General features: G+C 50.2%; 15 protein-coding genes across 15 annotated transcripts; 3 read left to right on the top strand and 12 right to left on the bottom strand.

Moving 5' to 3' along the window:
• Positions 1-41: 41 nt before the first annotated feature.
• Positions 42-2,111, bottom strand: TbgDal_III3850 (glucose regulated protein 94, putative; the record flags this gene model as incomplete). Its single annotated transcript, XM_011774032.1, has 1 exon — positions 42-2,111. The coding sequence occupies one exon, from the start codon at positions 2,109-2,111 to the stop codon at positions 42-44; it is 2,070 nt and encodes a 689-aa protein (XP_011772334.1).
• Positions 2,112-2,894: 783 nt separating this feature from the next.
• Positions 2,895-3,383, bottom strand: TbgDal_III3840 (hypothetical protein, conserved; the record flags this gene model as incomplete). Its single annotated transcript, XM_011774031.1, has 1 exon — positions 2,895-3,383. One exon carries the CDS (start codon positions 3,381-3,383, stop codon positions 2,895-2,897), a length of 489 nt encoding a protein of 162 aa, XP_011772333.1.
• A 340-nt stretch (positions 3,384-3,723) lies between these two features.
• Positions 3,724-4,422, top strand: TbgDal_III3830 (T. brucei spp.-specific protein; the record flags this gene model as incomplete). The annotated part of the gene is made up of 1 exon (XM_011774030.1): positions 3,724-4,422. One exon carries the CDS (start codon positions 3,724-3,726, stop codon positions 4,420-4,422), a length of 699 nt encoding a protein of 232 aa, XP_011772332.1.
• A 725-nt stretch (positions 4,423-5,147) lies between these two features.
• TbgDal_III3820 (hypothetical protein, conserved) lies at positions 5,148-7,022 on the bottom strand (the record flags this gene model as incomplete). The annotated part of the gene is made up of 1 exon (XM_011774029.1): positions 5,148-7,022. The coding sequence occupies one exon, from the start codon at positions 7,020-7,022 to the stop codon at positions 5,148-5,150; it is 1,875 nt and encodes a 624-aa protein (XP_011772331.1).
• A 1,427-nt stretch (positions 7,023-8,449) lies between these two features.
• Positions 8,450-11,940, bottom strand: TbgDal_III3810 (hypothetical protein, conserved; the record flags this gene model as incomplete). The annotated part of the gene is given in 2 exon segments (XM_011774028.1): positions 8,450-11,203; positions 11,188-11,940. Coding segments are annotated over 2 exon segments (3,507 nt in total).
• A 320-nt stretch (positions 11,941-12,260) lies between these two features.
• Positions 12,261-13,796, bottom strand: TbgDal_III3800 (hypothetical protein, conserved; the record flags this gene model as incomplete). The annotated part of the gene is made up of 1 exon (XM_011774027.1): positions 12,261-13,796. The coding sequence occupies one exon, from the start codon at positions 13,794-13,796 to the stop codon at positions 12,261-12,263; it is 1,536 nt and encodes a 511-aa protein (XP_011772329.1).
• Positions 13,797-14,182: 386 nt separating this feature from the next.
• On the bottom strand, positions 14,183-15,535 carry TbgDal_III3790 (hypothetical protein, conserved; the record flags this gene model as incomplete). The annotated part of the gene is made up of 1 exon (XM_011774026.1): positions 14,183-15,535. The coding sequence occupies one exon, from the start codon at positions 15,533-15,535 to the stop codon at positions 14,183-14,185; it is 1,353 nt and encodes a 450-aa protein (XP_011772328.1).
• A 615-nt stretch (positions 15,536-16,150) lies between these two features.
• Positions 16,151-17,434, bottom strand: TbgDal_III3780 (hypothetical protein, conserved; the record flags this gene model as incomplete). The annotated part of the gene is made up of 1 exon (XM_011774025.1): positions 16,151-17,434. One exon carries the CDS (start codon positions 17,432-17,434, stop codon positions 16,151-16,153), a length of 1,284 nt encoding a protein of 427 aa, XP_011772327.1.
• Positions 17,435-18,115: 681 nt separating this feature from the next.
• Positions 18,116-19,591, bottom strand: TbgDal_III3770 (hypothetical protein, conserved; the record flags this gene model as incomplete). The annotated part of the gene is made up of 1 exon (XM_011774024.1): positions 18,116-19,591. One exon carries the CDS (start codon positions 19,589-19,591, stop codon positions 18,116-18,118), a length of 1,476 nt encoding a protein of 491 aa, XP_011772326.1.
• A 396-nt stretch (positions 19,592-19,987) lies between these two features.
• On the bottom strand, positions 19,988-21,073 carry TbgDal_III3760 (hypothetical protein, conserved; the record flags this gene model as incomplete). Its single annotated transcript, XM_011774023.1, has 1 exon — positions 19,988-21,073. The coding sequence occupies one exon, from the start codon at positions 21,071-21,073 to the stop codon at positions 19,988-19,990; it is 1,086 nt and encodes a 361-aa protein (XP_011772325.1).
• Positions 21,074-21,251: 178 nt separating this feature from the next.
• On the top strand, positions 21,252-21,593 carry TbgDal_III3750 (hypothetical protein, unlikely; the record flags this gene model as incomplete). The annotated part of the gene is made up of 1 exon (XM_011774022.1): positions 21,252-21,593. One exon carries the CDS (start codon positions 21,252-21,254, stop codon positions 21,591-21,593), a length of 342 nt encoding a protein of 113 aa, XP_011772324.1.
• Positions 21,594-22,353: 760 nt separating this feature from the next.
• TbgDal_III3740 (high mobility group protein, putative) lies at positions 22,354-23,169 on the bottom strand (the record flags this gene model as incomplete). The annotated part of the gene is made up of 1 exon (XM_011774021.1): positions 22,354-23,169. The coding sequence occupies one exon, from the start codon at positions 23,167-23,169 to the stop codon at positions 22,354-22,356; it is 816 nt and encodes a 271-aa protein (XP_011772323.1).
• A 266-nt stretch (positions 23,170-23,435) lies between these two features.
• On the top strand, positions 23,436-23,804 carry TbgDal_III3730 (hypothetical protein, unlikely; the record flags this gene model as incomplete). The annotated part of the gene is made up of 1 exon (XM_011774020.1): positions 23,436-23,804. The coding sequence occupies one exon, from the start codon at positions 23,436-23,438 to the stop codon at positions 23,802-23,804; it is 369 nt and encodes a 122-aa protein (XP_011772322.1).
• Positions 23,805-24,784: 980 nt separating this feature from the next.
• Positions 24,785-25,138, bottom strand: TbgDal_III3720 (U2 small nuclear ribonucleoprotein B, putative; the record flags this gene model as incomplete). The annotated part of the gene is made up of 1 exon (XM_011774019.1): positions 24,785-25,138. The coding sequence occupies one exon, from the start codon at positions 25,136-25,138 to the stop codon at positions 24,785-24,787; it is 354 nt and encodes a 117-aa protein (XP_011772321.1).
• Positions 25,139-25,665: 527 nt separating this feature from the next.
• Positions 25,666-26,208, bottom strand: TbgDal_III3710 (cytochrome b5, putative; the record flags this gene model as incomplete). Its single annotated transcript, XM_011774018.1, has 1 exon — positions 25,666-26,208. The coding sequence occupies one exon, from the start codon at positions 26,206-26,208 to the stop codon at positions 25,666-25,668; it is 543 nt and encodes a 180-aa protein (XP_011772320.1).
• Positions 26,209-26,685: the final 477 nt, after the last annotated feature.

Genomic DNA, 26,685 nt, shown 5'->3' with positions numbered 1-26,685 from the left:
ATCATCAAGGGGGCCGTTCATCCGTCCACGCACCAACCGCGTCACGCGCTTTGCGTCTTCGCCTGGTCTGGCACCGGAGAATCCGCCTGCAAACTCGCCGTGCCGAAAAGAACCCACGCGATGTCTAGTGCAACCTGATCGTTTGCATTGGCTTGAAATCGAGCAAGCAGCTGTTGCACAACAGGATGACGGTAGTTAATCTCCAGCACAAGCGTGTGGAACACAGAGTGATCAGAAGAAACAGCCTGCTGCTTGATTATGTTGGCCAAGCGTGGTGACATTTCATTTTCTTGCGAAGACAAGATGAATGGCTCAGAGGTCTTTCGCTTTGTGAGGATCACCTTGCGGACACGATTGCCCTTGAAGACGCGCGTCAGTGCATCGGTGAGGGGCCGGAACTTTTCGTTGCGTTTCTTTTCGATTGCTTTCTGTTTGTCTGTAACGTCGTCAAGCTGTGCACTGTCAGTGGCAATATTGATAAGCTTCTTGTTAGCAAAGTCGTGTACTTGTCCAACAACATACTCGTCAATGGCATCCGTCATCAAGAGTACCTCCACACCGCGCATCTTCGGTTCCTCCATGTGTGGCGATTGCATCATCTTCTCCACGGAGTCACCCGTCATATAATATATGCCCTTCTGGTTGGGCTGCATACGGTCTATGTACTCCTGAAAACTGACGAGGGTGCCGTTGCTTTTGCTCGAAACATAGCGCAGAAGCTTCGCAAGCCTCCCTCGGTTGTTGGCATCCTCGAGGATACCGAGGCGCAAGTGTTTACCAAACTGGGCCCAAAACTTGGGATAGAGTGGCCCCTTCTTCTTGCTGCCGGAGGTGGAGTTTGTTGTATTCACCTCTGCGTTTACTTCCTCGCTTACATTACCCTGCTCCTTCATTCTGGCGTCGTTAGCCGCAATTTCCGCGAACATGGAAAGCACCTTCCGCACGAGTTTCTTCTTTATCACACGTAAAATTCGACTCTCCTGAAGTACCTCACGGGACACATTGAGGGGGAGGTCATTGCTGTCAACGACACCCTTCACGAAGTTAAGGTACCTCGGAAGTAACTCACGGAATTCGTCCGTGATGAAGATGCGGCGCACGTACAGTTTGATGTTATCCCGTGTATTCTCATTGTTTATGAAGTTTTCCTGGGCGACTTCTTGGGGAACAAAGAGAACTGAACTGAATTCGACCTCTCCCTCAACGTTGAAGTGGGAGTAATACATAGGCGGACGGTAGTCGCGAGAGAGAGCCATGTAGAACTTTTCATACTCTTCCTTGGACACATTAGAGGGCTTACGTGTCCAGATAGGCTGGTTCTCGTTCAGAACATCCCACTCTTCCCCCCGCTTCATCCTAATAGGGAAGTGCACAAACTCGCTGTACTGGCGAACTGTGTTACGCACGGTCTCTGGTGAAAGGAAATCAAGCGCGTCGGGCTTCAGCTCCAGAGTTATCTCCGTCCCGCGTCCGAGTGTGTTGCCGCGCTCATCTTCATATACATAATACTGCCCATCCGCTGCGGATTCCCATACCCATTGCTTTTCGTCGTCATCACTCTTTGATGCGACACGCACGCGCTCGGCCACGAGGAATGCAGAGTAAAAACCCACGCCGAACTGTCCGATAAGATTTGAATCCTTCGTTTCCTGTAGTTTCTCCATAAAACGCTTTGTCCCCGAGCTCCCAAGAGAACCGAGATTGGCCTCCAGCTCCTGTCGGGTCATCCCCACTCCACCATCGCGCAGAGTCAGCGTCTTCTGCTCAGGGTCCACCGACAGGCGGATATCCATTGTTGGAGCCTCACCGTCCTTGTTCACGGGCTCCTTCGGGGTCGTGAGGTAAAGCATGCGAATTTTGTCCAGGGCGTCACTGCCGTTAGAAATCAACTCGCGCAAGAAGACAGCGCGGTTGGTGTACAGTGAATGAATGAGGATGTCAAGCATCTTGCTTACCTCAGCTTGAAAGGGAATCGATTTCCCCTTGGAAAATGTTGCGTTGGATTTCAATTCACTGTCGTCGCCCAATGCAATTTCCACCGGGGCGGAAGTTAACATCACAAAGACAACGAACAGCACCCGGAGGGCGAAGAACATACCCGATTGGATCATTTTCAATGTTTTTTTCCGATTCTTACACCCACGCGCGCACCTGTTCTAGTCGATTCCTATTCTTGTCACTACAGAATACCTTCCCCTGATTCCCCTTCGTTTCGGTGGAGTTTGATGCAGGTTATAAACCAGCTCGCTTAACAAGTTCCCTATCCCTCTACCACAACCCTGCTTTATTTAAAGTAGCACGCCTCTCCAACACCTAGTCTTCTGCCTACTTGGGGAGTCAACAACACCACTCCCTTTTACCCTTACCCTTTACAAAAGAGACTCTGGCGGTTTCAAAAACGAGTAATATATTACTCTTTAACCTTTCTCTTTCTCCCTTCTTTCCCTCGTTCTGTCACCCTCCCTGTCGTATCCTCTGGGACTGAGTAGTGCAATCTTTTCACGTATTATGTTGGCCTATTCCTTCACACATATAAACGCATTCAAAAATATCAGGCGACAAGGGAAAGAGAAAAATGGACATGCAAAAGGGAAAGAGAACAGCCAGCGAAAACAAATTAAAAACAGTACAATTAACCGATGCTTCCCCGTCACTGCGTTTAGTCACACTCGCACGCACACATACACACACATGTGTCTATATATATATATATATATATACAGACATGCATGTGAGCACACCTTACTTTTGCAGGGACGCTGAATGAACTGCTGCCACTGTACAAATCAAAACAGAAACTGTGGCCACGTACCCACTGCCACACAACCGTGGTAATTTCTCGAAGAATCGGCATCGCTGCCCACGATACTAACAACGACATTCGCATTACATCCTCACTGCGATGACCCCTGCACTCGTAAGTGCTCCTCGCGCTTCCTCTGCGCCATCTCGTACCGCAACCTCAAAATGCGGTTCCGCTCCTGTACGGCAGCGTAATGCGGCAGCAGGAACTCCACCCCCACCCAGTACGCAAACCCGACACCAACAAAAAAAAGACCCACCTGCAGTTTACGGAGTGAAGATACCTTCCGAAGCACCTCCTTCTGCCGTGCTGTGACTTGTCGCTCCACCACACCCTTAGTCATAATCTGCTGCGCCCGCGAGGAACTCTTCACCTCAAAAGGGCGACTTGTGGACTTACTTACGAAACGGTGTGGCTCCGCAGCGCACCTTTTCCGCTCCTGAAGTTCCTCTGTTGTCAGACCAATATCTTTGGAGGGATCCTTTCGTGCCCGTTCAGCAGCCTCCCGCAACTGAGAGCTGCATGCCGCCGCTGCCGCAACGGACTCACGCGGCGATTCGAAGCCGTTACTAGTAGCCATGAGCCCAACTGCCGCAAACGCGCACCAGTAATGAATACAGACCCTACGAACCACCAGCGCAGATTAGCGGAGTGTAAAGAAAAATGAAAGAATAAGGACAAATTTCGTAAAAGAGAGCGAAGCACGAGGAGGGTAATAAAGCAGAGAAACGTGGCAAACGCCCCACTGGGTATCCGGCCACGCCCCGCACATACCAAAGCGGTTCTGCGTGCATAAAATGGGTAGACGAGATTATGCACGTGCACGTGCGTATTCATGTGTGTGTTCATAGATATTAATAGTGGTGAAAAAGCAACGCCATTTAAAAAAAAAAAGGAAGAAAAAAAATGCACGCATAGATATGCCTCCCATCCAAGCGGTATGTTCGGTGGAGGCACTCCCTCCCCTTCCCCTTGTGCCAGCACTCGTCTTCTCCGTGCAGAATGTTTCCGATCCCGCAACGGCTCATAGCCCAATCAGCACCAAAGAAGGGAAAAGGGAACATATCACAGCAGTGGCAGCAGCAGCTGAAAAAAGAAACAAAAGGAAGAAAAATAGGAGTGATACTGCAGGCAAACAAATAAAGCGAGGATCAACGAAAAAAAAAACAATGCAAAGTGAACGTGAACACACAGAAAAATGGAGAGAGTGTCCACATTCGCAATATCAGCCGAAAGGTGGACGTATGCAACCAAAAAGATTCGGGAAGAGCGTCACAGCAGCAGCTGATGCGAAAGAAAGCGGGGTAAGAATGGATATAAGCTTGTTACCGCTTAATCTCACGTATGTACTCATATATATATATATATATATTTCCCACCCCTGCATCGTTCATACTATCTTCTCGCACAAACGCACGCGCATACACCTCAATCCAGTCAGGAATATAAAAATATCGAACGAAACCGCATTCGAGCCTTCATCAGCACAGAACGCGCACTCTGCGGCGGGTTCGGGCAGAGAAGTGCCCAACTCGGCCCCTACGTTCAAATCTTCAGCCTGTTTTCCTTTCGTTCCTACCTCATTTCAATTGAGCCACCCACACTTCCTCCTTTTATAGCTCCACACCCCATCCCTTCCCCCTAGTCCCGACACTTTCCACCTTCTCCACCAATGGCTTACATCCATTCCAAATGGGCATGTCTTCCCACGTATATTCATTCCATCCATAACACGGGCAAGGTCAGGGTAACCATCATGGACACTTCTTTGCCTCCCAACACAGTAGGACGTACACAGGTACGAATACAAAAAGGGGATACTCTCAAACCCAGTGTGGTTCAAAAACAACGTGCTCTTTTTCTCTACATCCCATTGGTTTGCAGCCTCCCTCATATTACTTATACCTTGCTCTAAACGTGTGACACAAACACACACGCAAACACAAGCACACGAAAAAGGAAAACACATCCGAGCATCCGTCTCCCATCCTGCTTGGGCCCCACAAAAGTTGCTTATTGCCAAACAAGAAACAAGGCCTCTCGCGCACACTCAGCTCCCGAGCATGCACGTCGCCCCTTTCCTTTTGTTGAGCGTGGCCAACCGTCAACATACCACTACGGGGGCGGCGCACGCCATATGATCCTTTTGTCCTTTTTTTATTACCTCGGTTCACTTTCCGCAACACACCTTACCTATATATACGTATAGAAGTATAAACATATGCATATATGAGTGCACCAGTGGCACAACTTCCCCCGAAAATCAAAATGACCGGGGTTCATATCTCTACCCAAAGAGTATCAGATATTCGCCTCCCCCTCATCTGTGCAAAACTCTATACCACTAAAAGTCATAAATATCCACTTCATTCTCCTGGTTAGGTGCCGTCATGCTCTGCGCAATCGTCTGCCGCATAATGAGCGCCGTAATCTCTTTGTTCGGCCGCAACTCCGCGGCGACCAGCGGCTTACCAGTGACGGGGCACACCGAACCGTTTTGCTCCAACCATGCAAGGATCGCCTCGTGATCGAAAGTGTGACCGTGTGGTGAAACGACGGGCTTCTTCATGACGTTTCCAGTAAGAGCGCACAACATCCTCTCGTCGATACCAATCGCGGAGTTGCGGTCCACAGGTTTTGTGCGATTTGACGGAGCAACAGGAACGGCAGCATTGTCAATGGAGATCTTCTGGTCCGCTGCCTTCCGATGGATTGGTGGTATGTCCGCAAGATGGCTCCTTCCGACAAAGCATAAATCAACGGGCGCCTGCTCAGGTGTTGAGGCGGGGACCGGAGCCGGCGCTGACGGCTGGGGTGGCGGTGGTGGTCGTGGTGCACTCTGCTTCTCAACGGCAGACTCCACTTCGCTGAATATTTTCTCCAACTCGAGGAAAGTTGGCGTCCCACGCTCAACAAGCGTGTCGGGCTCCACGGTTTTAAGGGCGTTGTGCCAGGCCTGGATAAAAGCTAACCCGCACGGTGCGACCTCTCGCTTCAAGAAGCCCGTCACGCTCTTGACGAGCTCAGCACTTTGCAGCTGCGGGAACATATCCCCTGTCGGCAGGCCCTCATCACCACCTAGAGCGTCTATATTTGCTATAAGGTGGAACATGTCCACATATACACGCATCACCGCATTTGCCAGTGCCGGGCTGCCCAGAATACTCTTTACGGGGAGCTGGAGCATATCATGTAGGTACGGGAAAAACAGCCGGGTCTCTCGTGTATGACATCCCATACCAAATGTGCAGAGGGAAGCGAACTTGTACCCTAGGGACATACCACGCAACATTTCCACGCTAGCGGTCGGCTGAGGTAGTGACAACGATTTCTGCAGGGAAATGCATTGCAGCTGGAGGTATACCGTCACGGAATGGTCCAGGTGCGTGGTAGAAAGGAGAATGTGCTGGCGCCACTGCGTGCCACCGGTGGAAGAGAAGCGGAAAATGTTCATTACGCACCGCATCGCACTGCACACGGCCACATGGAGAAGGGGCGTTACCTCCTTGACGTTGTCCAACTGCTCTGACAGAACATCGTCAAACACTTGAACGGCATTTAAGCGGAGCATCAGTTTGAGGATGCCGTCGATCTTCTCAGTGAAATCCTGGCATGAGGCGTCCTCTACACCCGCAGCATCATTGAAGTACGCTTGCGGCTGTGTGAACCCGAGAATAATACTTATGCAGTTACAGCGGAGTGCAGGCTCGTATGGAGGCTCCTTCAGCAAAACGGCAAGCATTAATTGCACTGAAAACTGCACATTACCATCGGTAAATTCAAACACATTTGCAGCCTTAAGCTTATAACCCGTCACCCGCATGAGAAGCACAGCTACGTGCTCTGTCATACGTCCAAGTTCGGGATTGAAAGGCAGTGCCGCGTCTGCCTTTATGGACTCCTCAAACACAGCCTCCAACTTGTCCAGCAAATCGAAGATGCAGTTGCGCACAGGTTTGTACAGAGCAAAGTTACTCACAATGAGGCACGCCCGTGTTTTCTTCTCTATGGGCAATTCACTGACATCAGGGTTGTTCATGTATTTCTTTATAAGGGTGTCAGCGACACACCGTACACAGTGCCTCGCATCCTCAATATTTTTGCCGAAGAATGTTTGAGAGTGCGTTTCATCGCTCTTATCGGCCCAATAAATCATCTCCTCGGTAGTGAGTACCTTACCATCATTGAGGCGCTCCAAGAGTTTCTTAACTGTCGCCATTGTTTCCGTTCACCCACCCTTCTTAAGTTAACCTTTTTTTAGAAAAATGACCTTTAGCAAGCGAACTTTTTTTCCCTCTTCGTCTTCTCTCTTTGTTGTGTTCCTCCTTTTTACTTCCGAGAACTTTTCGTTTTTATTATTTCTTTCCCTTATTTCAGTATCCACACGAAACAACAACAGAGAAAAAAAGGAAAGATGGGGAAGGAATGGGTGCGAGTGCATGAAATGGTACGTGTATCTCCTTACCTCCATATGGATTCACAAAAGGGGTATTGCTGAATCATTACAGGAACATATTGTTTCATTGGCACCCTACACATTCTAACGGCACGCATGCCAATATATGCGTGTGTACGTGTGTGGAAGGAAGACTTACTATCGTTGACAGCTGATGAGCGTAGCTCAGTCTGTCCACATCACACACAACAAAAACTAAACATGCAGAACCGGAATAAAAGGTCCTTGAGGTTAGTTTTGTGTAGGAGTTTGTGCTCGGTCGCTCTAATCAAATAGGAAAGGCGGCAGTCAGTCGGTAAGGGTGCTCACATGAGAAAGTCAACTCATCCTCCCTCTTCCAAAGTAATGAAGTACGCATTAGGTTCAAAGAAAGAGCTGATCACAAAACCTCACATGCACCCCTCCCCTCTTTCCTCCCGCAACCCACTACTAACGTACACACGTGTTGAATTCTGTAAAGCAAGCCAGTGAGTGTCCACCTGGCCCAAGAACCGCTTAAATGAAACAATATGCAACAAAAAAAAGTAACACCACGCATCGAATTACACAAATCTTTCAAGGGCAACTAACCTGAGATTTTTACCCCCCAGCAGGAACTGGAAAACAAACTATGGGACACCAACACACATTTTCCTACATAAAGCCACACACACACACACACACACACGTTGGCGTGACGTCGTATTACCCTCCAGTAGCGGTCCTGAGGTATGGCACGTGAGGAGGATAATAAAAGAATTTTAAGAAGGCGCGGTACGCATCGATAGACCCATTGCGGGGGGAAATAAAAAGATGGACAGCATTATGACGCCTTACAAACACGCCCATCCCCCACATTTTGAAACCCGTAGTCGGTGCAACGAGGAGCAAGCAGAAACAACACAACAACAGTAGAGTGATGGTAAGAGCAACGGGCGGAACAAAAACGACGATAGGCTCCAACAGGGAGTTGAAATTGTCAAAGCTATACCGTAATCACATGACGTGTGATCGCTTTGCGCAAAAGGTACAAGGGAGGAAAGAACCTGAAACAAAAAAAGAAAAAAATGGAAGTACGACAATAACCATGACGACTGGAGACTATGAGGAAAAAGCATCACGGCAATCCAAAGACCGCGACAAACTCCACCCTAGCTTATCACAGCCTTACATATCTGCGCTTCCTTCACCATTCGAATACGCCCCTCGCATTAAAGACTGTAGCAACGGAAATCGGTTAGCACGCGCTTGGTAGGATGTAGAGCAGCTGCAGAAGGATTCCTTAAGTGTCGGCTTGAACATACAACATGGTCAGCAGACCACAAAAGCTTTGCGAACGCCCCACACCTGCGAGTTAATTCGTTCCCATGGGCCCACAACTCCCAGAACCTACTCAAACACATTGATTCACCGCCATCTACTCCACCTGTTGGTGCGCACGGTATACAACGAATCCGGTGCGCTTCGGCGAGTTGCTCAAGCACCTTAGGAGTACAACCCCCGACCTTCAAGCTAACATCGTGCGTCACAAGTACAAGATCCCCATGCTGCGCAAGCACACTATCGCTAAGACGCAATAATAACTGAGGCGGTATGGGAATGTTGCGTTGAACGTACAAGAGAAAAGTAATCCGCCGACGCTTGGAACTCGCCTGATCACAGGTATGGGTGACTAGACTATGTTCGGTGTGGGCTCGGCCCAACGGGAAGGTTCGAAAGACAGCTCGACTGACAAACCAAGCATTGTCAAACGAAACCCTCCGTATACGTTCCGCCACGCGAGCAACGATAAGATCGGCCGAGAGCATCTGATCAATTGAAAGATAAAATGGAAAAATCGACCTGCCTGCCAGCTCGTGGAGAAATGTGGAGGCACATGCGAACTCCCTCGAAACTTGATCAACAGCAGACACACTCCCCTCGCTGCCGACGGAAACAACAGTCATAGGAAGTCTACGGTCCGCGGCACGTGAGAAAATATATGGCGCCGACGAAAACAGTCCCTCTTGCGAAATGCGATCCCACGTTACCTCCCTTCTTCCACTCTTTCCCGTTAGCCCCTTGGCCCCATTCAGTCCCGAGCCCTCAAAGTAGCTAGAAACGGCACCGTGGACTGTGTTGAGGCAGGACTCATCTGCAAGGGGTACGATAACATCTTCGGGTGGCGCAAAATCACGAAACAGGCAAGTGGCAGCGTATTGTGACTCCAGGTCAAGCCCGGCAACATTAAGACCAACAATTGTCAGAAGCGTTAGCCACGTCAAAAGGGACCAGTATGATGACAGTATGTACGAAAGGGGAATGTTTACGGCGCAACGCCGCTTCATAGCCATATGCTCGGCGAACGTCATCTTTCTTGATTGCGAACTTATGAAACGCCACATGTTAAGCGTCGTTGCCATGCGCGAGCGCGTTGTAGATGTGGGCAACTGTAGGTCGATTGCGGCGTTAAGGACGTAAGTGTAGCGGGGGTTCATCCCAGACGACTCGCTCAAAACATCCCGCAGAATCATTACTGCCGCCCACGGGGAAAGCATCAGAGAAAGAGACGTGACAAGATAGCGGAGCTCCGGCGGGATATCGTCCTCAGATGTAGCGATACTCCTGCCCTCATCACCTATCCTTGTGGATGTTTCTTTGGTCATTATGTTAACCAAAAGATATATCTTTCGGCGGTACTCGTCATGAATGTTGGGCAAAGACATATGTTTGCTCACGAACGTAAACAAATCATCACTCACCACGCTGGAACTGCGGTGATGAATTCCTCTCTCGTCAACAAGGGTCTTCACCAACTCCTCAACAAACACAACAAAGCGTTCCCGCAGTGAAGTTAATGACGATGGCGATAGCAATGGATACCCTTTCCTAAACGTCATGGCACCATCGGATTCAAGGCCCCCTTCGCTCGCGTCGGGGCACTCAGTACCGGTTGTTGTGATGATGCACGGAATGTTGTTCTTACCACGTTCCACAGCCTTAGGAAACAGCGATTTGCGCTGAATCCCACCACCGCCACCAAGAGCGGCCGCTTCAGCGACACTCGATATGGGGGACCTTCCATATTGACGTTGATACTTCGACTGCCGCCCATCCCTGACTAGTGACCGCATAACCTCCTTGAGATAATCATAAGAGAGCACAATGAATGACCACGGGCTACCACCCATCACCTGAAGCTGCTCCAGTTGCTCAAGCTTTTTCGCATCGAAGGGGCAGTTTCCAGCGGTTTGAGAGGAGGACTGACCCAACCCACTCCCTTGTCCCTCAAAAAGACGAACTCCAAGGGCGGTGATGAGCCGAAAGTCGTCTTCTGTGAACGACTGTACGTTGCGATGGAGTCGTTCCCCAAGTCTGGTAAGCACCTCATTAAACACAATGAAGTAGAAGTCGTCCACCTCGCTAGAATCAAGGAGGGGGAACAAAACATCCACCACCACATGAAGATCCAGACACTGGGGTGAAAGGAGGAATGATTTCTCCAGTAATGTGATGGCCTCCGTATGACTGCGCAACGTCATGTGACGAAAGTGGAGGTGGCACGAGGCGGAGTTGGGAACCTCTCGCAGCAGCCACAAGGTGAAATCCGGTAGACACGAACTACCCACCGGAACAGTATAAAAAGATGCAAGCGATGCCACCCTTGCGCGGCATTCAACTGCAATTTCCCTTAAGACGCAAGTAAACCTACCCACTGGAAGGGATTTAACAAATGCGAGAAACTCTGTGATGGCTGCAAACAGGTACATGGGAGGATCCAACCCCGCACCACTAGTCCCCTGCGCCTCAAGCAACAACACTCCCACCATGCGTAATAACAGCGTAGCCCCTAATACGTGACGCAGCGTCGGCTCAGGAGCCGTTGCAGCCACCATGCCCCCCTGCGATCCCGTCTCCAGCAACACATCACGCACCACATGGCAGCAAAAAGGACGCGACTCCCGCGGTGCATTGCAAAGAAGCATGCGACAGCAGCATCAGACATGTCCCACTTCACGGAGCCCTCTCGCATCCGCTTCTCAATGACCTCAAAGTGGCTCAATCCCAAGCCCTCCCCTCCTACTGTGTGGAATGCAACGTATAACGCTTTGAATGACGGAATGCAAGCAAGCTTGTCGGATAGCTGCACCCCATCCTCACGCAGCCACTTGATACGGTGCTCTTCCTCCGGAGTTAAAAGCACCCGCGCAATCCAACCCCCTGCACCTTCAACCGCCTCTGGCATGCTCTGACACATTCCAATCCATCGAGCATCTGCTAGAGCCGGGCCAACCAACTCCTCATACCGTACCACTCCTACAAGCTCCTGCAGCATCTGCTCCACTTCTGCGAGCTTTAGCGAAAACACAAAATCGTCACGCTCCAGCTCCTCATCCGATGACAAGGTTGTTGATGCCTCGCCACGGTGTGGCGACCGGTACAACAAGGCGGAACAGCAGCACTTGTGCATCTCGGGTTCAATACTTTTACCAGAGCAAGAAAGTAAATTTTGCGCGCATACGCCCGGTTGACTGTTACGCATCCTGAGCACGGAGTAAGCAGAGCGGCGCACGGTAATACCAGCATCTGATAAATCGCTTGTTGGGGGTGAAACCGGCACTGTAAGCGGCCCTAAATCGTCAAAACGGTTGAAACTCTTTATTGTCAACCCCCCAGCCTGTTTTCTCCACAGGCGATTGTGCAAAAAGGCAGAGTGTGACATCTCATCTACCGTGACTTGAATTTTAGCAACCGCGTTGCAATATGGGAACGCAAAATCGACCCGGAAAAAGCAAAGTAGTAAGAGAAAGACGAAGGCAATTTAACGAAAGCATAAGGAAAGAAAAGGAAAGAAAGGGGGCAGCCCCGGCATGACATAGTTGGAGTAAAATGAAGTAAAAACTGCAGGCGGGTGGCTACCGAAGCGGTCAACACCCTGAAGACAACATATGTCAGACCCCGGCTACAGCAGGGGGACGCCGGCGGCGGAATCAAAGCAACCCTGCACACATGCACCGTTCGAATACCCTTGCGACGGAGGTATTATGAGCGACCGGTTTTGTTCAGGGTCTTCCTTGGGTCAGCAGCAGAGGTCCCCGCACCAAATATGGTGGCGCCTCCGATTGTACCTAAAGACTGGGGAGCGCCAAAACCGGTAGCTGTGGTGGAGGTTGACGATGTTGCGCCAAGAGTCGCTCCGGCAACTGAAGAAGCGGTACCGGAAGCAGTTGCTGTTGACAGTGGTGCAGCTGCCGGGGCGGCTGTTTGATACTTTCGCTCGAGAAGAACATCGTACTGCATCTTGCGTTCCCCGTTGGACAAGGCCTTTGAGCGGTGAGGAAAGGCAGAACGCCTATGAATATCACCCACAGTGTCTTGGTTAACCTCCGCCGCCGCTGCACCGGTAGAGGAAGGCAACAAAAATGGTCTCCGAGGCCCCGCGGACGACTCTGCTTGCTGATGCTGCTGAGCAAGAAGCAACTCCGCCTCTGATGTCCCGTAGTTGTGAACAAAGAGATCGCGGGCGCTATCAGCCCTCGTGTGAAGCCGCAGTGTCCACGCGGCCAAATTCAGAAGGGTTGTTAACTGGTTGCTCAGAGATGCGTTTATCCGAGAAACGGGATGTGCCGACGCAGCCGAGCCCAATCCAGGTGGCGGAGCATCAGGCAATTCTACACCACCAGTAAGTTTTGTAAGAAACTCGGAGGCAGAGGCGCAAGGCGGCTCCGGTGCGGCGTTACTCCTGCTGGCATCATCGGTAACTGGACCCCTCACCCGCCGACCACAGGGCACCACCGCGGCCTCCAACTCAGAGACAGCTGCCGAAATGGCGTCCATGCATCCCTGAATTTCACGAAGAATACGTTGAAATGGCTCAGATGCGGGTTTTGGCCTGTTACCACCAGCACGCTGCGTAAAATCAATCTCAGAAAGCGGCTTCCAAACATTCTTCATATAGTCAAGGATGTCGTCCTCACATTTATCCAGGGTTTGTCCGAGCCGATGCGCTTGAACCTCACGTTCAAAACACTCCACACGAATGCCATCAACAGCGTTCTCCCCACTTGCGAGTTGATTCATCTTTTTAACCAACTCTCTATAGCTAGGTGCAGGAGTTGCATTCGGTGTTGCGGAATCCGTCAAAAAGGCCTCAACAACCTGCTTAGCATCGTGTTCCGCTTGTATGAAGTTGTGAAAGTCTGTGAGATGCTGCTGCAGAGGAACGGGAAGGTCTTCAAATACGACGTCATCACGAAGGATGGAAAGGTTAACACCATGAAGCCATTCGGTCGATGAACCTGGACCTTTAATACCCTTGTACTGAGGAAGGTGAGGCTGAGCGGGGGTAGCAACAGTCGTGCCGAAACCCTTACCAGCACCGAATCCACCAAATGTGCCAGTGGTTGTAACGGCAGCAAAACCACTCCCCGTTGCGGTTCCGAAGCCACCAAAGTTGCCTGTACTCCCCGTTGTTGCAGTTCCAAAGCCAGTACCTCCCGTCGCCGTCACTGCTCCAAAACCACCCTTCGCCGCGGCGCCAAAGCCGCCAAAACCACCCGTTGGGGCAGTTGACATCATTACACTCTTCTATTTTGAACCTTCCCTGCGAAACAAGCTGAGTATAAACTAGAAATGTTCAAGCAGAAATCAAAGGCAAGCCCCCTCCATTACACGCAAGGGTTTGCCATGTAGACTGAGGCTACCCACCAAGAGAGCAGTATCCACGTGAGGTTCGCAACGAGCAGAAGGAAAAATCTATGTCACCTGTCGCGGTAAAAACGACCCAGCACAACACGTACGTGGCACTAAAGCCTCGCTATACAAGCGAAGAGCTCGTGAAAACAAAAAGAAAGGGAAAGGGGGTGCAATTCTCGCTGGCAACAAAAGGGAAAACACACCGATAATAGTGCGCCCGCTGACCCGCACACCTAACAAGATGTCAAAATCAGCACACCACTCTCAACTTATATCGCAGGCCAGAGACCAAATCTGCTCCACGCAGCACGGTAGGCAAGGGCCTTCCCCACGCGATCCTCACGCCGCGGAAGCGTTGTCACAACGGCTTTTACGTTAATCCTTCCACACCCAACCGTGTTAACAGAAAGCGGTCTCATTTTCACATGGCACGCACCACCAGCGGCGGCGGATGTTGTCTGCGGCCGTGAGCGTTGTTCTCCTTTGCAGGATAAAAGAAATCTATAAGATAGGGTCCTACACAGTTCGCAGTGACCCAGGGCACCATCACAGGGACGTCTTTGCCGGGGGGAGCGACTCCTTCGCCGTTGAATGGAGGAATGATGTCTATCACACGTGTCCAAATGGCGGAAAAAACGAACCGCTCGGTCATCGTAACTCTTCTGAGGTGTTCCCCAATCCTCACGTTCCGCTTCATAAAGGTACTGTGGCAGGGGGAGAAGTATTTTATCTGGCCCCTTGCCACACATTATCAACTTCTTCAGTCGGCTTCGGCACAGCTCATTCCGCACTCTCAGGGGTACACACCTATCAACAACCTCATTGCTAGGAAACCAGACAACACCGAGTAATTCTTCCAAGGCTTCCAAATGTCTTTTATAGCGCTCACCTGGCACATTACCACGGTCTTGCTGGCAGCCTTCTGCATTGATGAAGGGTGGCAATCCAACCTCAGGTTCGTAGCCCATACCAGTCGTGCAAGAGGAAGAAGGGTCTTCCTGGCACATGCACGAATGGCTGCCGGTGCTCGACAACGATATAATTTTGTCCCTAAAGTCAACAGGAAGGCGCTGCTGACTTGTGTCGACACTACCCGTGCCCTCCGGAACCTCCCCCAATGGATAAGATCGTGATAGCTTAACCGCGTTATCCCCATACAGGAAGGGAACGGCCCCCTTCTCTAGACTCGTTCTCGAAGCCGTCTCCGAGGCGGGTTCGGAGGCGGTCATTGTGGTTGATGAGGAACCACTCGTCCAACGCAAATTCAGAGCCTCACCGAGCATGATGTCTATGCTTCTATCATCAAAGCCCAGTGAAACAAGTGTTGTCCTTACAACGTTCATGTCAATGTTACCCCGTGCCAGAAGCCCCGCCACATAATCAATATAGCAATCTTCCATCCTCCTCAACATGATCGAAACAGCACAGGTAATATATATTCTTTGAATATATATAATATTTTGCCTTATACACGTGAAGCAAATGGTATGCACAAGAATCGCGAAAAATTGAAAAGAAGAAATGGGTTTGGAAAGCATACTGGATGCAAGCAACCACGTATACGGTTGAGCAATAACATTTTCTTGTGAAACAGCAGAGCACTTCTGGAATGAGGCGCACATGAGCACAAATATGTATATGGTTGTGAGTGTGAATTAACCGCGGCATGTAGTGCAATCTCAGAGTCTGCATAGCAGTCTGCTCACTGTCATATCCCAAAGGGAAAATGAACGCCCACCAGCAGCACAAACCGGGTCATTCCCATGTTTCTCCACGCGTGCAAACACACACACACACAGGCAAAACTACGCCGATATTACGCAACCGAACTCATCAAGGCCGCGCAAGGTACCCTAACACCGACCAAAACATTCAAATGCAACCCAACTCGGCAGTTGCGCCGAATTTCCGTACACACACAGCTCTAAATGATAAACTCGACCATCATAGTCGTCAGACTTGCAAAAATTTAAAAAAAGAACTTGAGAGTGTTGGCAACACGGATGTTCGATCGTAAAAGATAAGGAAGTTGACAGTGCAGCGGAACTCTGAAAAGAAACGGGAGTGCGGAAAGGAACGACACATATTCTCCCTTCATTCCCTCATAGCGAGAAACCATATAGAATAACAATCTGGTATCCTCTTATTTCGTGCGTTAAAGATTTAAACTTCGTACTGACTCCTACCGGAAACCTTGGGAAAGACCGTAACGTTCCTGGATCGTAAAGACAACGAGATTAACCCCCGGAACTTTCAACCTCTTCCTCCTCAAAATCTCCCTCCGTCTCCCAAGTGTCGCTGTCCGCATCATCACTTATCTGCAAATGATCCTCCTCCAAATCATCAACAGTATCAAGTTGCCTTGGCTCTCCTCCCCCAAAACCCAACGCCTCACCCTCTTTATGTCTCTTTGCTCGACACTCGCAAGCTGCATCCTCCATTCCCACACTTTCTGCAAGCAAGTAAAGCTTGCTTAAGAGCATACGCTCGAAGTCGGCCTTCTCCAATTCATCATCGAGGTCCTCACTCTCCTCTTCCTGCGCATCATCGTCATACATCTCTTCATCGTCGAACGTTCGTAGGTCACGCTGAAGCTGAGCCCCCACACGGGCCTCTGCACGATTAGCGTAACCCGCCGAATCATCCTGGTCAAGGTATGCCATCAAGTCGGCCTCGTCGTCACCACCCCAATCCATCTCCATGCAATCGTCCCAGCGATTGTTTGCTGGGGCTCTTAGTAGCCGGTCCATCTCTTCAGATCGCGAAAACAAATCTGCACATGCTTTGCTGATATCCGCCGAGCGCATCTGCGCCACGCGGCGACTGATCTCATCTACATCATTGATGAAAAAATCGTCGGGGCCGTGCCTTCCGGCGCCAGAACTAAATCTCAGTCCTCCATTTTGTTGATCCACGAGACGCTTGGCGGCACGACGCGCGCGAAGCTCTTCACGGTCCATTGACACCTCAAGATACTCCACAACCAACGGCAACACGGTCGAATAATCTGCAAGTGTCAATGGCCTGCCTCGGGCGGCAGCTCTGGCCACTTCCCCCTGAACCACTGCCTCAGTGAGACTGTCACGAGCCTCCCTCTCCAACTCTACGGCAATTTGGTAGTTGAGTGAAACGTCGGTGACACCTGAGTCAGAACTCTCCCCAGACCCAAGAGAGCTTGAGTCACTGATGGGTGTTTCACCTAAAAGCATCCGCGCCAACCGCAGCGCCTCACCGCGCTCCTCCTGAGTAAGAACGCCGCTGCTGCATTCGAATCCACTGCCCTCGCGGGCGCTCAACGTCTGAGATTGAACCTTCGGGGGGAACCCTCCGTCCAAACTAAGGAGTGGTGACGCTGAAGTCTCTCCAAACAGCTGTTCATCCTCCATGGACTCGCGGTATTCACTCCACCACTTGTAAAGTCTCACCCCAAAAAACAACGAACCAGCAACTAAAGATAGAGGAAGCAGCAAGCTTCGGCGCTCCCTGAAGTGGTCGGGCTGCTTGGAAAAGGGGTAGACCATGATCCAATATTCTTTCGCACTGTTTCAGAGGTCCCTTCTCAGCGGGTGCGGCACTCCTAATGACTAGAGCAACGTGGCACGGCAAAAAAGTGGTATATTTCAAATTGTTCAGACCCATGGAAGTGTAATGGGAATCTTCTTTCAAAAAAAAAAATGATAACAAACGCAGGTGCAATACGGATTAAAGAAGAGTTAAGGAAGAGCGGGGACGGTGTATAGCACAGAGTCCGTGTCTTCCAGCAGAAATTAACTTTACTCGACGCAAGGGAGTCGGCGTACTCGCCCACACCTACGCGGCTAATCGTCACGGTGCTTAGAACTAACGACAGAAAGGCTGCTGCAAGTCTCTTCACTGGCCCCAACCAAGAATTTACGGGCACAACTAACGCCGAAGCGAGCAATGAAGAACACTAGCCATTGAACAGCCACGGGAAGGGCAGCCACCGTCTATATATTGGTCACACATCACAACCACAAGGCGGCTCGCACATGTTCCCCTCCCTTCAGGTGTTCCGCTTTGCGCATGATCCAGCCGGCGCGCAATTGTAAACAAAACAACACCCCTTCTTTATACGCCAGCATAAGGGGCGCGAGAGGTTGGAAAAGAATATAGACCCTTCGACCCAAGAAGGACGCACTCAAGCCCGTCATCCCGCTTGCGCAGCGAAACCCTATAGAGCCTCACATCAGCATGTAAACAAGAACTGCAATGATGACACTCAGCAGCACGAGGACGAAATTCAGGAACTGGACCCCGTGTGCCCGCATACCCCCCTCAGTGATGGCAACCTCGGGTGGCGGCGCAACACCACCCACTTCCTCGCACACGACCGCGCTGCTTAGTGGGGGCTGTGCGGCCACAACATTCACTGGCCGCACGCGTCCTCTACCAGCGCTCAATTCCTTACTTGCGCCCCGGCCCCTACCTCTGGCATTGTTCGATCTATCGTGTCCCTCAGTGGCAGCCCCGCACCCGCGCCCACGACCCAATCCGCCCCGTCCACGCGCCCCTCGACCTCGACCGAGTGGATTCCTCCCGCGCCCCCTCCCCACGTGCTCACGAGGTTGCATACCTGGGAAGAGGGCAGTGGGCAGAGCGGGAGGAGATGGTGCCTCCTTGTATACCGTCCCTCTATTGTAATGAACGAAGCTACACGTAACAACGATATGTGAGCGACGGCCGGCACACCATGTTCCACAGGTGTCACTACCTTCCTGAAGTCTCGTCAGGGCGATATTTTTATGGAGCTCTCCCTCGAAGTATCCGACACGAAGAGGGGGGAAACCTACGTAGACAATTCCTGGCATGAGGTGCAACGCGGTACAGGCACTCTGATCGTGATCGGCATCAGTCCTTTCACAAAACAGCGCCGTTGCCGCAGACGTAGGGTCGACAAGCAAAGCTTCTTTGCCGGGGTTGTTTACCAACGTGTTGAGCCTCAGATAGCAATCCTTTACACACACTGCACGATTAGTTAGGTGCAAATTTTTGCAGCTCAGGATGTTATGTGGTTTGCGCGACGCGCATATTACCAAATCCCTTGCCTTCTTCCCCTTCAACTCTCGAAGCACTCGAAAGCCAGCATTATGTACAAAAGAAGATGCGGTATACTTCTTTCCATTAATCACGAACGATTCGACTTTCGCCACGGCATCCTTACTAGTCTCCGGAGGCAACACAAATCCATAATCCTCTTCCTGCTCCATCACATCTTGCTCTTCGTCAGATCCTTCCCCGTCCGGCTCTCCTTCAACTTCCTCTTCGTCTTCGGAACGGTCCTCATAACTCCCTTCATCTCTTTCCTCTTGTTGGCTCCCCTCCTCCTCCCCATCCTCCTCGCTGAACAGATGTTCTGCCGCCGTATCACACGTATCACTATCGGTCCCAGCAGGGGGCTTACGGTATTCTTCACTACCGTCACCCTCGGGCTTCTCCATCAAGTCGAGTGCGGAACTTTTAGTATCAGACACCATCGCACCATTCGTATCCTCGCGGTGGTCTCCCTCGGAGTGCGACATCGCAGCTCCCGAATCCTCCGAATGATGATGTTCGGCACCCGCAATTTCGGGCCCCGCAGTGGCATCATCGGGAACCAAGTCCAGTTTAACGGTCTCCGGAGAGCGCACTTCCACGACTTCTTGCGCTGAGGGCAGCATCCAAGTATCCCTCAAACAACCACGTTGGTCTAGGAAAAGGGAGGGCAAAGAAGATATGCACTAACGTATGAATTGTACAAATGTTCAGAAGAACACCAAACACAGTGAGTTTAAGCTGACGATTCCAGCCAACTCAAATACAATTGCATGAAAGAGCGGTATGTAGCACAGGTCTTTGGCATGGCACAAAGGAAAAGAAAAGAAAAACGCAACACCCACACTGGCTTCGAAGCGCCTCCATTGTTCAGATGAAACCAGTGAAGCGAATCCAAGGTACCTCGCATTCCGAACATTATGGAACCCGTTGTTACTGCGGTGCCTCTAATTCCCCTCGTTCCCTCATCTTGCGATCCTTGGCCCCATTCCCCATTACACCCTGTAAGAATTAAAAAAACCTTAGTTCATGAGTGAGAAGCCGTTGCGCCCCAACGCCCAAATGGCCACAAGCAAGGCAAACAGTGCCACCACACTTGACTCATTCCTCTGAACTTGCATGACCAGACCGGCTATACTTAAAATAAAGGACAGACCCCACGTAGTTGGATGCGTAGGCAGGACCCATGATATTAGAATGGCAATACCGCCGATCACAGGGATTGCCAGTGCCCCTGCGAAGTACAAAAGAGAAAACGCAAGTGTGGAGCACCACAACCGGCAACAGTCCTGAGGGCTTATAAAAGCCCCAAGCCGAAGCGGAGTGCTGAAAATAGATGAGAAACTCTTAATCATCTCATCAGATGCACTGAAAAAGACATCTACTAATTCTAAAGCGTCAGTGCTCGAACTAAGCAACTGCGCACAAATGGGGCTTGTAACACGGAACCAAAACCAAGTAAAGACGGCAAGAAGAACAGGAGCTGTCAAAAGCGGCAGCGGTAGCTTCCAGACGCGCCTCCAGCCTCGACTTTGCCAGAGATACAGCAGCCAGCTCCCCACTACTATTCCATGAAGCGGAAGTGCGCGCAAAATAGTGCGTGTCGCCAGCTCATCTAACTGTGAAATCGTTCCGGAGAGCCATGGTACAGGCGGTTCTGAAACGATATACGGCGGGTTGTGCAACCAGCTCCCACCGAACGAGACAACGGCAGCATTAACGAATGTAATATACGTTAAAAGACTCGACACTTCCTCCCTCGAAATGGGCTCAAAAAATCCACTGATCTGCGCAACCATAACTGAGGGAGCAACAAACAGCGCCATCAACAGGGTTGCCACGAGGAAAAAGGGGGTCGCTTCGTCAAAGTTACCAGCGTAAGTACCACAGTTGACTGGAAACATAAAGATTGCATGATAGTAAGACGCAAGCGCCAAGCCGATAAGCGCAACAAACCATGAGAATTGCATCCTTTCACTGTATTCTAAGTGACCAACATAGTCTCGGAACGCCCTCGTTTGCATCAACTCTCTGACGCATTTTTCCGTATAGAGCCGTGACTCTTGACTATGAAATTGTTTTGGTGAAAGTCGCTCACAGCTCGACATGCTTTCCCTTTCCACTCACCTTCCACACCGCAGCACCGATGGGATATTGATGCCGATTTACACCTTATTTATTCAAGTTTTAAAAAAAAAAAGACAGGTGAAGGAGCTAAAACACCGATGTTCCATGGAGGTTTTCGCCCCTCAGTAAGCACACAAGAACACGCATACGCCGAAGAGAATGGCAAATCTGTTCAGGGCGTGCAAAGGCGGGAGGAGAGGGGTGAGTGAGCCGGGGACGAGGAATACATGTCTATATATATATATATATATCATTGACGGCATTTTAGTGTGTAATCCCCAGCAGGCCCCAAAAAAAAAAAGTTGCATGGGTGTTCACGGCGAAAAAGAGAAAAAAAAGAGAAAATCCCTTGTCTCTTTTTCTACTCGTCCTGTTGGAGACTCCGCACTTCAGCACTCCTCTCAGTACGTGCGGAGGAGCCCTTCCTCTATATATATGCGATTCTGTCCTCCTTTTTTTCTTCTAGTTTTAGTACCTTCCCTTTGCTTCCCATATGTCTGACCCTCAAGCACACACATATGTGTCATCATCTTCACGGATTGAACATTACTTAAAGCCCTCTCAGAGCCCAAACAGCATCCATTTCTCAGTTCTTTGGTCCACCCTCTGACGCAGGAAGTCATTATTTCCTTTCCTACAATATGATTTCCCCCTCTCGGCTGCTGCGCCAACCCATCTAACACTGTCTTTCACGCACTTTAACTACCCATCAGCACACACACAATTGCACGCACCTTCATAGCCTTCTTATCACCCTATCTGTTAAACCAGCGGGGAGAAGGGGGGGAAAAAACATCCTGTCACAGACCCGACCCCTTACAGTCGCGACAATGGCCGTAAGCAAGTTTCGGCACACGTGCTTGAGGAAGGACAATGAAAGTAGTTGTGTGGCGGAGACTTAAAGAATAAATAAGAATAAATAAAAAAAAAGTAAAAAAAGTAAAAAGTTACGAAAGAAAACTAAAGGAAGAAGACATTGATAAAAATAAGTCCCGCAAGTCTCTCTAAATGGAATTCCTGCTTTCTCTGCACGTACCCAATGCACATGTACACTAATCTGTGTCTGTCACCGCGTGTACGTGAGCGCACTGCCGTTACTAATGCGTCTTTCCTGATCCCCACGAGGCTTTTATCTAAACACCTTTTTTCGTTTTCCTTTCTTTTTCACACCCTCAGTTGGAGTCAGCCTTCGAGCACCAGCCCCAACCAGTATGAACCACTGTTACCCCGGCTAGGCGAAACATCAATATACACTGCCAAGCTACTTGGGTAGTGCTGCCATTTCCCTCTTGTATCGCTCCTTGTCCTTTTCTGCCATCTCCTCGTAGACCTTCCTCTCCTCCGGACCGAGCTCCTTCCATGCGGCACCGGCAGCCTTTGACATCTCTACGATGCTGAGATCACTGTGCTTGCTTCGGAAGTCACTCGAAAAGAACATGAAGGAAGTCATCGCGCGTTTTGGGGCGTTGGAATCCTTCTTTATCTTCCCTCCCCGTCCGTATTCCTTTCCACCCTGTCTCTTGTACTCGTCTACTTCACGCCGGAATCTGGCCTTGTCCTCCTCTGCCTTCTTTCTGTAATGCTCTTTCACGTCATCGGACGCATCACTCCACATTTTACCCAACGTCTGAAGAATCGCAGTATTCTGCATCCCGGGGTTTTTCGCCTTCAGGTCCTCGCGCTGATCAGCTACGAAAAGTAAATAAGAACTGACAGCCGGCTTAGGATAGTCGGCGGGCTTCTTTGGCTTCTCCGTCATTTCCTTCTTTGTTTTGGAGGGCGCCTCTGCTCCAGCACTGCGGGCACGCTTCGATCCCTTCCCTCCGCTGCTTTTGGATGCATCTTTCTCCTTGAGCGCCAACTCCAGTTGCTTCTTGAATTCAGGACGCTGCATAGCCCTCGCAACAATGTCATCTATAGCCGCCTTGTGTGGCCCAAACTCCATTTGGTATTTAGATTCAAGCCGCATGCGTAAAATCTTGGCCGTTATGTACCTAACGCCCTCCTCCCGCATGATAGTTATTACGGTCTCTTCAATATCTGTAGGGAGTGGTCCTTTCTTCAATTCTGTTGCCATCTTGTCACTTTACCTCACGCCCCAAAAATGTATGCGTGTACGTAAGTCCTTATATGAGTGTCGGAGCGGTCTCTGGGCCGATGTCTTTTCCTTGAAACTGCTTTCAACTGAACGAAAGTGTGCACGTATTTTCAGTTAATTCGTCCTTCAAATTACAAGCCTCACAAACAGGAGAAAAAAAAAGGCGTTTCAAATGGCGCCACGCACAAAAAAAAAAGCGAGAAAGATTAAATGGAGGGAATGGGTCGACTGAGGGTAAACAAAGTATGGACGGCAAACGATACACCAATCAGCAACACCCGAGTCCCCGACATAAAGATGGCAGAGAGAACAAGATTCGCCACATACATAAATATATATATCAACACCACGGAGCAACAGCACACATTCGTATAGTGTTGAGAACGAACACAAACGCAGCTCCCCTCAAGGTACGCCACGCGGTCGGTGGTCGAACTTGTGACACCCAACCGCCAGAGTGTTCCCACAACACACAAAATACGATGGGTACCAGTAAGCGTACAAAAAGTATGCTAACTGAACTACACATTTATCATTCTGTAAAACTTATATGTAGCATACAGAGCTTCACGGTGCCCCACCGGAACCTTAAATCGTCATTTTCACCTCCCTGAAGGCAGTACTGCCCCCCTGTTCACGCCCGGGTCAATCGTACGAGAAACACCACCCTCTTCCGCTTTCAAACAGGAGCACCGGAAGCACCAGCACATAACCCTCAACCCACTTTGTTGCACACACTTCACGAATCGCCTGCTCCCCCACCATCACCTCAGAAACAGCGTGACGCTTACCATCCTTCCGCGCGAGACACATTCAAGCGTGATGAAGAATCGGTAAGAGAACCCCCCAACACCGAATGCACTCTCCTCCCCCAAAGTCGCAAGGCTAACTACCGGCAGAAAGTGGACGATGCATCTTTCCACAGGTAAAAAGCGTTTTCAAGCAGAATTCAAATGGCTCCTGCGGACGCAAGACCTCTAAACTTCCAAGCAGTCAGCGAGGTCCTTTCGAGAACAAGCATACAGAAACCTCATCCCTTTCTTAAGAATACTCGCCCCAACGGTCGTTTAGCGGACATCACCAGTTGTTTATTGTATTTAGTAAACTGAGGGCGTTGCATCGATTAATCTCCGCCCAGATGCCCCATAACAGCTGGGGAGACTGCCCCCCCCCCCCCAGGGCGGAAGGCACTGAAGCATATTTGTGATACAAAAGGGTCACTGAACTGCACACACATCGAGGAAAAGGTGCCCAAAACCTGTAAAAAAATGAAGAGACATTATCCGTTACCTCTTTCAATCCCTAGCCACACTCCAATCTTTAGCCCAAAGAAAACCTGCGTGGACATGCACAAAAGAGAAGGGATAGGCCCGTGCGCACATGGACACATGGCCACCGGGGAGCGCGCTTTGATGTGACCACGAGTGCCGATAAGCGGACTCCCCCCTTTGCAGCCGGAAGGAAATGGAGAAAGAGCACACAATGCACAAAGTCCGGTGTGTGCCGCACTACCTGCAAGGGATAGCACCGAACGACAACAGGCATGTAAAGTTGCGGCAAACAGGCACTCTCTCAGCACTTCTGTAACGGTCGGCTACCCCGCTTGCGTGTCCCGTCTCCTCTTCCCCCCGGACACGCGTTCCTGTCTCAAGTCCCGGCGGCGTCGCTCTCCGGGGTCCGCACTGAACGATTGCCGCTTGGCATAGAACGCCTGTATAATCCGCCCGTAGAATTGACGTTCATGTAGCTCGCGACGAGCATTTGTGGCGGTGGCAACATCTGTGAATACGACAAAGGCCTGCCCGTACATGCTTTTACTCTTACAATACAACACATCAATCACAGGTCCAAACTGGGTGCAATACAAGTATAGTAAACGCCGCACCTCCTCAGCGGACGGCTTATCTGGGAGACCGCGTATGTAAAGCGTCTGTTTTGGCTCACCCATGATCAGTCCTCACACTTCGTATGCACTTACATCAGCATATATATATGTACACAAACGAACGAGGTCGTTCGCGAAAATTAAAAACGGCAGAAGGGACGTACATGTGTAAATCAATCGGGAAAACAGTGACAGCTGCGAGTAGGGAAATCACGTCCGCATTTAAATTTAAATTACGGAGAACAGACGATACTAAATACACAATATTTTCTGTACTCGAACAAGATACATTTGCGTGCGGTTGTTAGTAACTAAACTTTATACAAAGGAAAGGGGGTAGACAATTGTCTCGCTCTCTTTGCCACTTGCTACTTCAAACAGCCTCTTATCCGCCCGGTGTTGATCATTCACGGAAGACAGATCCCTCAGAATTCACCAAGGGGCAGAAAAGACGGTGTCGCAGAATCCGCTCTAGCGCGCACCCTCACAGCTCCCCTTTCATAATTATTTGGGTATTGAAACTATGCATCGCAAATATAAATGCAGTGAATTAAACATCACTGCAGCAACAAAAAAAAGAGCTAGAAAAATTAGGATGACTTAGCCCCACTGCAGCTAGCAGTGCCCCTTCCAGAGATGCGTCTGCGGTGAAAACAATCGGCGCAATGGCACTCAGGAACGAATTCGGAGGTGCCAATGTGACTTTCCACCGTACTGGTGCGGCAGCAGCCACCCTTACTATTGCATACCTTCATGTCGCACATTTGAATTAAGGGAGACACAGGCTTTGAAGAACTTTTAGATTCCTCCTTCAAAGCGCTGGCCAGCCCCAGGGGCGAACGCTCTTCAGAGCTGTCGAAACGCACTTCACCCACCTTTAGCGATGCCCAAACAGCCTGTGCGGCGCGGCTGTGATAACCAAAGTCATTAGTGCAATCCTTCACACCACCACCCCGTTGTAGTAATGCGTTAGCTCCACCCGGGTGGGAGTCCAAGATAGAGGTCACGTCATAGACCGAATTTCCTGCAACTATCCAAAGAGAATGACGATCGTTGTGCTTCCGGACGTCATCCAGAGTGTATTGTGGCCATTCCTTCAACAACCCCAAGAGGGAAAGAAGGTAGTCGAACATTGTTCCCCTCCTTGTACCCTAATATTAAAAATTTATGAGAAAAACAGGCAAAATGCAGTATCGCAGTATCCACTAAACTACACGAAACTTTCAAAAGGCAGCATTCAGAGGGTTGCTCGTGCAATCGGCACGCTTCGTCCCGTTACGATCGTTCGGCGATAAAATACCCCAGTGACTATCATTCGTTTTGTTGGAAAGGGACCCTACTCTGTACACATGGCAAAGGGGAAACACACATGAAGTCGTGTGCGCATCCCGCTATCATTTTGGACGAAAATGGTATCTATAGCTGGAAAGTCACTTTGTGCTAAAAGGAAACCGCACCTACCCTTTCATAAAAACAAACACTGAAGCCCCGTTACGCGTATCGCCGTGGAGGAACGTAGCAATAACGTAGACTATTTGCCCAACGCTAAGACATGTCAACGCATTTAAGGCAACCATACATACGACTACTAACAAACATGCTCTACATAG

This window comes from Trypanosoma brucei, chromosome 3, assembly GCF_000210295.1.
Source record: "Trypanosoma brucei gambiense DAL972 chromosome 3, complete sequence".
Lineage (NCBI taxonomy): Eukaryota > Euglenozoa > Kinetoplastea > Trypanosomatida > Trypanosomatidae > Trypanosoma > Trypanosoma brucei.
The sequence above is the reverse complement of the archived record's forward strand: the minus strand, read 5'-3'. Positions and strand labels throughout refer to the sequence as shown.